The following is a 9,706-nucleotide window of genomic DNA, read 5'->3' on the forward strand; positions in this document are numbered from 1 at the left end:
GCTTTCAGAAGTAAAATTCCACTGCAAGTTGGCAGAGTTGGAGCCCGACTGCTGAGCTAAAGATACTCCATCAGAGGGAGAAAGTTTGTCAGTAGTGCCATGTTCTGCTCCTTCCCCAGGAATCCCACTTCCAAGGGCCTCTCACCCACACACGAGCTCATCTCCTCATCGTCCCACAGTTGTGCCAACACCACAAAGCTGTAGAACTTTTCTCAGAATTGTATTGAATCCAACCCACAAAACAGATTATTTTAAATCTTAACTCACCTACAAAGTTTGTCAATGCACAGTGTGCAAGTACATGAAAGGCAATTAGACACCTTACATATGTTACCATTAAAGTACTATAATTTCTGGAAAAACGCTTTTAGCCTTGTAAAACTCACATTTATACTGCAGTTCATGCTGATGTTATTATGAAGTTGAAATCACTGATTATAAAAATATAACTTAAAGTGAAGGAAAGGAATGTTTTAAAAAAATACACAACTTCTTCCAGCCAGATGTAGATTTTTATTTCAAAGTGAAATCCTTTTCTTTCTTCACTCACTTTTTTTTCCCCTCCTCAAAATACTCTAAAGCCTCAAGCCAGCCCACTCAAAATTATGTCAAGCCATGGCAAAGAGGGCAATTATTTGCCAAACTTTTTCTCTAGACATTCCAGTTATCCCAGGCTTACATCCTCAAAAACTCACGTACACACCTCATTTCTAGAACAATATCATAAGACAAACTGAAATTCTTCTTTTTCTTTTACTTAATAACAACTGTATTCATTTGGGTGTTTGTTTCTTTAGAGGTTCCAGTTCAAGACAACAAAGCTTTTCAAGCCATAAACAAAGAAATCAATGCACAAAAGACATAAGCCAATATAAAAGCATTTCATACATGCTTATGCTTATAAGCCGTACAAGTCAATGCTTATGAAATGCTTGTATTAAAATTTACAGTTTAATACAACTGGATTGTCTGCTGCAGAGAAACCTATAAAAATTTCCAGTTTGAGCTACTTCTTTAGTCATGTAACATATTTTAGCACTGAAGAAAAGCTCTTTCCCTTCCCTGACTTCATTATCAGACCAACTGCCAAGAGGAGAAAGCTGCTTCAAAAGCATACTTGCTGAAGAAAGGAAGATAAGGAACCCATAATGATATCTTAATGGGACAAATGATACAGTCACACTCAATTCTGCCAGAAACAGGCCTACACAAGACCAGAAGTAGATCCAAATCTCCACTTGGTACTACTGGCAAGCAATTGTAGGGAGCCACTGCAGAACATTAACAATACTGCAAAGATGTAAAGCTGACTATGAACAACTAAACTCAGGCATTAACGTACGTCCAACAAGCTGGAATGTTTACCTTCCTCTTTCCAAAAGAGAACTTGTGTACTACCAGTTCAGCTCCCTTGCCCCTGGAGTGTGTGTGTCCCAACTGCATTACTATATTTGATATACTTCTTACATGCAGTTCCAGCTATGAACAGCCTTATATCAGAGTTGGTTCTTACCAGTTCTTTTTAAATATGTGATTTTTTTGCTACACCCAGCATAGACATTAGCTGAACATTCACATGTCTAATGGCACCTTTCTCCTTGCAGTTCTTTCAAGAGTTTCACCCAACAGAAGCCACTGAATTAAGTGACTCATTTTTCCATCTAGTTAAACACTTTACATCCAGCTTTTCTACAGTGAATGCTGGGCAGCATCTTTAAAAATCAAGTAACAGCAGTTTGTAATAATCAGCAGCAATATCTTTCAGTAGGATTCACATTACACTTTGACACACCTGAAGTCATGAGTAACCCATACCACAGACAAATCAGGTTTCATAAAACTAAAACAAGTCATCTGTTATCTTTATCTTTGTTCTTATCTGACACATGTCATTTTTATTAGAAACACTGACCCACAAATATTTCTCTAAACACATAACACAACTTGACTGGATCCCTTATTAAAACTTGATTGAAATTGCAATGGAAAACCAGAGAGATATTGAGATATTGAGAGAACAGAAGCATTGTGGAAGCCTTCTTGCTCAACCCTAACAGCTGGATGATACTAAAAGGAGGGCCTTGGACTCTTCTCCATTGTGCTCCCACTGCTCCATGGGACAGTCAGCTCACTGTGCCACTGCTCTGAGATCTGCCAGCAGATCTGAACTAAGAGTGGGAAGAGTCAAGTGCCACTGCGACGCAGAAGCCTCACTCTTTGGCAACATGAAATGAAGCTGCGTCCCAGAGCTGTAGTTTCACTTCAGTTCTCATTTTAAGTAAGCAGAGAGGCAGTGTCACCACCCTCACATTGCCACAGCTTTGCCATCAACTTGTTCGACCCCAATTGGCCCCTCTCCCTGATGCCAGCTGGGTACATTTTAATCCAGACCAGCTCCTTGATGCTGTTTACACATCAGCTTCACAAATGGGCCATCTGAGCACAAGAGAGAGGACAAAGAATAGGGGCACACAGTAAGGCAAAACTGTTCAAATGGATCTGTGCCCAGGGGAAGTGCACATGGACTCATCAGCACTGCCAGTTTTGGAGATTCCAGACACTATCGCTCTCTTTTCCTTTGTTTAATCATTTGTGCAGATACAGCTTCGACTCATTCAAAGAGATGATTTGTTTAAAAGTTCAGCTGAAGAGATGACAGAAGAGAGAGAAAAGTTTTATTTTTACAGCTCCAATTTAGGTGTTGCCATACAATGAGACAGAACAACTGGAAGTGGAGGACAATAACCTTTCAAACTCTGGAATGAAAGGACTCCTATTCTGAAACCCCATCTCACTCCCATAAAGAAATGCACATATATGCATCACTTTACACTTCAAATACAGTGTAAGGCAAAATCACATAAAGCCATCTCTCTTAAAGCTTGTATTTCTAGTTAGCTGAAGTACCAACTCTCCTCAGTCAGCTCTAGTATCTTCTCTGACATTCCTCATATTTATTTCCTCAGTGTAAGTATTACCCTGCCACATAGATTTATGAATCATAAGAATGAATAAAAAAAAGTTCCTCCCTTTCTTATCGTTTTGAGTGTCTTAGGCCATTTCACTAACACAGCTCACAGCACAATGCCACAAGCATTAGCACTGGAGCAATTCCTCAGGTGGCAAACAGCATCTGAGATCAGGAACACTTTAGCAAACTGCCATCTGACAGGATTGTATGGAATGAGAAGGATTGCTGCTCTGCAACACTGAACCGTGGCAGAAAGCCCCTCGCAGTTTGAGTGCCATCTTTCAGGTCAAACTACGTATTTTTAGAAGTTCTTAACAGTTTTCAATCGTTCCTTCCCTCCTCCAGCTTGCATTGCTGCTTCTGCTCCAGAGATATGAAGAACAGGCTCCTTTCTTATCTCAGCCTAAAGCACCGGGTTAATGTGCTTGCTGGAGAGCCCGTCAGCCTCGGCAATCACAGAGATGTATTACACTTAATGTGCTGCCAGCGGGGAACACAGGTGATAAGGAGAGACTTTCCTTCCCACTTCTGAAACCAGTTAGGAGCTCTTTCAAAGACTTTTAATACAACTCATTTTGCTTTTGCTGTTCTGAATACAAGTTGTTTTCATCAATAATACAAGCCCAGAAGACAGCACTTTGTAACTGAGTTTTCCACTTTAACATATAAACCTCTCCAAAATCCACCATTTTTGTATTACTAACTCTTATCTTGGACAGGAATAAGAAGCAAGAACACTCCTCCCCAAACAAAACCCCCACACCAGAGAAGGACCCCTTATTTTAATACCCAGGCTTTATGCTGAGCATCTGTCTTTTCAGCACCATGGAAATCAACGTGCCTGACCTCCCAAGTGAACTGACTTGGATTAGACACCCTTTTAATCAAGACCAACACCACCGATACAGAGGGAAAGTTATAAATGAGAAAGGCTCAGAAGAATTGTTCCTGCAGACTTGAACAGGTAAGTTGGCCATTCCTTAAAACTTTGCCTAATTTTGCTCTATGATTAAGCAAACTATCAATTGTCAGCTCCAAATTCTCACATTATAGATTGAGTGGAAGTACTGAACTTTCAGACTGGACTGTTACTACTGGCAGAACTGTATGCATTTTTTGAAACAGAGTTTAACATACTTTTCACAGAACACAGACAAAAGAAAACAAGCTTAGGTTTATTTAAAAAAACCAGGTCAATGGGATTCAGTGCTTCATGAACAAATACACTGAATACTCTAAAGAAAGTGCAGGTGTCCAGCAGGAAAGTTCAACAAGGATCAAAAATACCCAGCAGACTAAGAAATAATAAATGGCATATTAGGTATAATCTAAAAATTTTTATCTTTTAAGAAGAATTCCAAATTTAAAATATATTACAGTAAGTCAAACAATCTCTTTTCGATTTGTTCATTAATTCTTTATAACAATGAAAAGCAGAATACTTTTTTTCTGTTTACTACTGTAAGTGGTATATTGTCTCACAGCTTGTTAGTCACACCCTCTATCATTTTTGCTTTAGGGTCTGATGCCTCACAAGGAAGTGGTGTAAGCTTTGGGGCAGTGTTATAGTGAACTTTTAGGATCCAGTGTTCTTTTGGGGCTGGAACCACATTGTGTAAACAGAATAATTTTGACAACAAAATTTCTGGAGTTGGGAAAGATTTCCCCATTAACAGCTAAAATATGAGAAGGGTATGATTGGGCTGGGGGGAAACCTCAAATGTCTTCCATTTCGCTCAGAGAACACACTAAAAGGTAGACAGAAGAAAGGTACTGTATCACTTGGTCTGTTCTTCCAGAATGCCCATGAAAGTTCCCTTCATGCACCACCCTGCAAAAACAGGAGGATCCCCCCAAGAGCCATGACAGATAAATCAGTAATTTCCAGTGAGAATAAAATAGCAATTAGCTAGTCTTGCTCTAAGTGTGAAAAAGCATCTGTGCAACTGGATAAAGCACCTCACGTCTACAGCTTAACAAAACTAAGTTCTTTCATGCAGCAAACTAACAATGTCATTGTATAGTAACAGTAGGCATTTGAAGAAATCAAACTACAAAAGAATGGTAAAACCCCACCAAAAATATTATGATCTAACATGACAGGCAAATCATTCTTACAGCCTCCAGCCAAGCAAAAACAATGTTTGTATGCTGCTTGCAGAGTTCCTCACATAACTTGTGAGCAGCTCTGCACGGGCTGGAGCACGTTACTCGGTATCCTCAGAACAGCTCTCGGGCCGTTTAAGACAGAAGTGCCAGATCTGGTCTGATCTGGTGCCTGTAACACACTTGGCCCTTATTATCTTCTTAAGTTAAGACAGAATCCCAGAACAAAGTGAAAACGTGGAGTTTATAAAACAGTAGTATCATATTCAGTTACAAATACTGTTGAGACAGAACCTTCCCTAAATATGCGGTGACATGATTTTGCTTTGATCATTTACTATTTGTACCATGCCCTGATGAAGCGTAAATGTTTGTCACTGATCCTGTTACAACTGAACTATACAGGTGCAAAACATTTTCCTCTGCCCAACAGCAGTATTAATAAACATGATTTTAGGTTTTCACCAAGTAGTTTGAACCATCCCCCATCTGTAAGCTAAGGAAACAGAATCAGCAGTTCAATCACTCAGCAATCTTAACAGGACAATTCACCTTCAAGAGTTTGTAACGATCCCAGTACATTTCTTCAAGGATACAAAAAACTCCACTCTACAAGAAACAGGGCTGTTGCCAACACTGTAAGAGGCAGCTTTTCCTTACACAAGCCAGCAGTCCATCCTCTTTCAGTCATTAAGGGATCTCAGCAGAACTTCACTTAGAGACACAGCACATTAAGCCCTCAGAGATACACATTACATTAACCACTGGCTTAAAGCTCTGATTTGAATTAGTCCCAAAAAGGCAAAGTTTTTCATGCCAGCAGGCAACTGAGCAGAAATGGACATCCTTCCACATGAAAAGAACCTGGATAAGAATCCCCTGATCTGCCCATACAAATAAAATGTATACATGTTGGAATTTGTCTGCAAATTCAAACCAAGCCTGAAGGGGGTTTTAGTTTGGTCTTGTTTTTTAAAGTTTCACAAATACTATGCTGATAGAGGCAAACAGCTTTAATACTGGAACACAGTACACTGGGACTCTGAGGCTCAACTGATGACACAAAACACTGCTAGAATTCAAAATGCAGCGAGAGGATCCCAAGTACTATTTCACCACTCATCTGTACCCAAACTTGCTGGAGTCTAAACTGCAAGAAATTTAGAATAGACAACTATCTGCTGAGTCCAAAGCCTATTGTAGAGAAAGAAACCTTCAACCTAGAGCTGAGCAATTTTCTCCACTTCTTCTAGAAGCTAATAATTAATATTTATTTTTTTGCTTGCAAGAGGAAGTTCTTAGATCTGCCCTTGCTGTTAAATACTTTCAAAATCTATCAACCTTCATTATCCTTTCTTAGTTTTTATTAATCCTATAGCATTGTGTATATGTTTAGATTACACCTATCAGATCATTACTTTAAAAGAATATAGCAATATTGCACTTTGACAGTATATTCTCTTTTTATTGAAAGCAGGTGATGATCATAATATAATAGCACAGCTATTTAAGTAAATTTAGCCCTGCAGACAGAAAACATCACCAGACATTTCACTGGAACTTGCCCCATTACATTATACTTGAAACAGACATCACAGTAATCAGAAGTGATCAAGGTTATAAAACAGAACCTCAAGTTTATATGGTTTAGAGAAAGTTATACTCACAGCTGGCATTTCTGTAGAGAAGAAAAGGTTCATGGAGCTGAAACTCCAAATCTTTATTTACTGGCTCAACCAGGTTGTGCATGTTCAGTCGATTCACTATCGTAAAACCATGATAGGGAGAAGCTGACCTTGTTTCAATTAAAACAAAACCAAGGATTAATATCTTCATTGACATAAATAATTTTCTGAAACTGAGTTATGAATTAATCTTCAAATCTCCATTGCTTTATGAGGTGGAGCTTTGGCAGTCCTGAAGCTCTCGCAGTTTTTCTTCTATGCCATTTCTTGGCTGCCACCTAATTTCAATTTCAAATTACACTTTCCTCAAAGCAGGATTAGGATTAGCATTACAGTTCTACACTGTTAAACTGCTGAATCAAAGATATGCCTCTAAGAAAACCCTATTCAAAAAAAACTAGGGCAGGTCCAGCATTAAAATTCAAGTGTATTCAATACTTGACATGAGACAGTTTTGAGGCATTTTAGAATTCTTTTATTAAAGGAGAAAAACCCAAACCACTTACACAGCACCATTTCCCTTACTGTAAATAGACATGACAATATAAAAGGGCTGCTCTCTTAAATAGCATGAAATGCACTTCTGGGGGAACCATAAGCAGTAATTTCCTCCTAAAGTGAAACTCTGAAAATAAGGAGTTACCCCAGTCTCCTCAAAGTACATATTAAATTATTCAGAATTATACTGCTTAGTGAAACTATTTTTATTATCTAGATATTTGCTGGACACCAGGTTCAAAAACACCGAGCAAGCACTGGAAGTTCAAGATAGTTTTAGATGTGTTTTCTCTTGCTGCATAAACGTCATGTCAGCACTCAGCTGTGCCTGTAAGCACATAATCAACAACACAGCATGACGAAGGCAGGGTAAAAACCAGACACAATTAGCTGGTAAATATTAAGATTTCTGTAAAAATGTGGCCACCTTTACCTAATAATAGACAAAAAAACCCCACATCAAGAGCTTCCAAGGAAAGGGTAAACAATCCTTACCATCACAGGTCAGTCTTTTAATGCACCTGACAGAACTTGTTTGAAATCATCAGGTAGTTACACAGAAACCCTGTGCTTTGCTTTTTGAGTTTGTTTTTTAAATTTGGTTCACTTTCTTACACTAAGTATTTCGAAGCTGGGAGCTGAAGTAACACGAACTGGCTACTCAAATCCCTTCACAGTGCTAGGACAAAATATTGTAATGACTGAGCTATGACAGTCTGCTTCAGGGTGGCTTTAGCCTGCATTATTTCTATTTCTTACATTCAACAGTTTTATTTCATTTAGATTTTTTATTTGCTTGTTATTGAAAACTTAAATTCATGATTGGTTTTATGTGCTCTCACCCCTTTCCCCCCATCCTATAGAACCGGAAATTTCTTTAATGGTTTTCATAAGGAAATCAAATAGTCCCTAAAACCAGACACCAGCACAGCTCCAGCTTTTGGGTAACTTCACCCATTTACAAAAATTTTTGCCATTTTCCAGAAGTAAGTTAGAACAGATTATTTAATTTGTCATGTCTATTGTTTTCATAATCAACTTCATGGATTTTAGGAGACAAAGGACAACTTGGCACTTAACAAACTGTAACAAATTATACTGGAATAACAAAATAAGCTCGATAAACTGGGGTTTTATGTGGGTTCATTAAGTTTTACGATTTCTCAGCAGTACTTTTAGGGGCTTTTGACAGAGTTATTTACCCATGTGCAGAGTTTATTCTTTTTGAAAAGCTATGCAGCTGTTAACAGCTGGACAAATGAGGAACTGTGAGTATGAAAGCTCTACATGGAGATATCTGAAGTTTGTTTTCTTAAGGAAGGAAAACAAACATCACCACCCCTATATCCCCCCCTAAAAAACTCCAAACCAACAAATCAACCCTTACCTTCTGTACACAAATAAGGTCCCTTCTATGTCGGTTTTCTCCTACAAAAGACAGCAAATGCATTTCAGGGACGTGCTTGTTCACACAGTTATGTAGTTATGTTTTAGAGTGTTTTAATTACAGAGACTTACAATAGCCTTTACTTTCCATAAGGTTTGACATCACAGGGCTAAAAACACAATCTCCTATTTTCAGAAACTACCTATTTTTTCTTACAAAGATTGGGCGTTAATCTCACTTCCAAAAACTTGCTCATGCTAACAATCTGATGATGTGATCTACAGTATTCCACAACCTTCCAATGCTAATCCTGTAAGGGCAGCCTTCAAATATCGGACAGGTTGTTTTCCACAGTGTTACTGAAAGGACAGCAATGACAGCACAGCCAGAAACACCACAACAGAACTACGGGCCATGGCTGTTTCATACTGCAGTTTCCAGAGCAACCTGCACCACGGGCTTGTGACCCACAAGCACAGAAAGTTCGTGCAGCTCCAGGGCTGAAGTTCCCCGAATTTCCACTTCTGTAGTTGTGTGGCAAAACCGGCGCTCAGGTCAAAACTTGTGTTTTAATGCAGTGACGGACACTAACACCTCTCAAATCCCACTCTTCCCGAATCAGGGCGCTGCGCAACAGGCACGAGCAACAACAACAACAAAGTACAATGAGAAAAGAGAAAAAGCCCACGGGCACCAGGAGCCTAAGCGCCTCCGGCCCCAGCGCTGCCCCGTCACTGCGAACACACGGCCTCGCCTCCGCCTCTCCCTCTCTCTCTCCCTCTCTCTCTCTTCTTCTCCTCCTCCTCCTCTCTCTCTTCTTCTTCTCCTCCTCCTCCTCCTCTCTCTCTTCTTCTCCTCCTCCTCCTCCTCTCTCTCTTCTTCTTCTCCTCCTCCTCCTCCTCCCTCTCTTCTTCTTCTCCTCCTCCTCCTCCTCTCTCTCTTCTTCTTCTCCTCCTCCTCCTCCTCTCTCTCTTCTTCTCCTCCTCCTCCTCCTCTCTCTCTTCTTCTTCTCCTCCTCCTCCTCCTCTCTCTCTTCTTCTTCTCCTCCTCCTCCTCTCT

The 9,706-nt window shown here is 39.6% G+C and overlaps 1 protein-coding gene and 1 long non-coding RNA gene across 4 annotated transcripts in view; one reads left to right on the forward strand and one right to left on the reverse strand.

Annotated features, from left to right (window-relative positions):
• LOC113976167 overlaps positions 1-3,930 on the forward strand; it is a 48,106-nt gene extending 44,176 nt beyond the window's left edge. The window contains exon 4 of the long non-coding RNA XR_003537021.1: positions 3,793-3,930. This is a non-coding gene — a long non-coding RNA (uncharacterized LOC113976167). The remainder of the gene's footprint in view (positions 1-3,792) is intronic.
• The window catches only part of DCP1A (decapping mRNA 1A), a 31,256-nt gene that overhangs the window by 20,997 nt on the left and 553 nt on the right, over positions 1-9,706 (reverse strand). For 2 of the 3 annotated variants that reach the window (XM_027701099.1, XM_027701097.1), the window contains exons 2-3: positions 8,648-8,688; positions 6,745-6,872 (exon numbers count right to left, since the gene is read on the reverse strand). In XM_027701099.1, the coding sequence (XP_027556900.1) occupies positions 6,745-6,872; positions 8,648-8,688 (169 nt within the window). Of the gene's footprint in view, positions 1-6,744; positions 6,873-8,647; positions 8,689-8,778; positions 9,451-9,706 lie in introns of those variants that run through there. The other variant, XM_027701098.1, reaches the window with a different exon arrangement.

The sequence above is a fragment of the Neopelma chrysocephalum genome, unplaced genomic scaffold (genome assembly GCF_003984885.1).
Source record: "Neopelma chrysocephalum unplaced genomic scaffold, ASM398488v2 Primary Assembly neopelma1_147, whole genome shotgun sequence".
In the NCBI taxonomy this organism is placed as follows: Eukaryota; Metazoa; Chordata; class Aves; order Passeriformes; family Pipridae; genus Neopelma; species Neopelma chrysocephalum.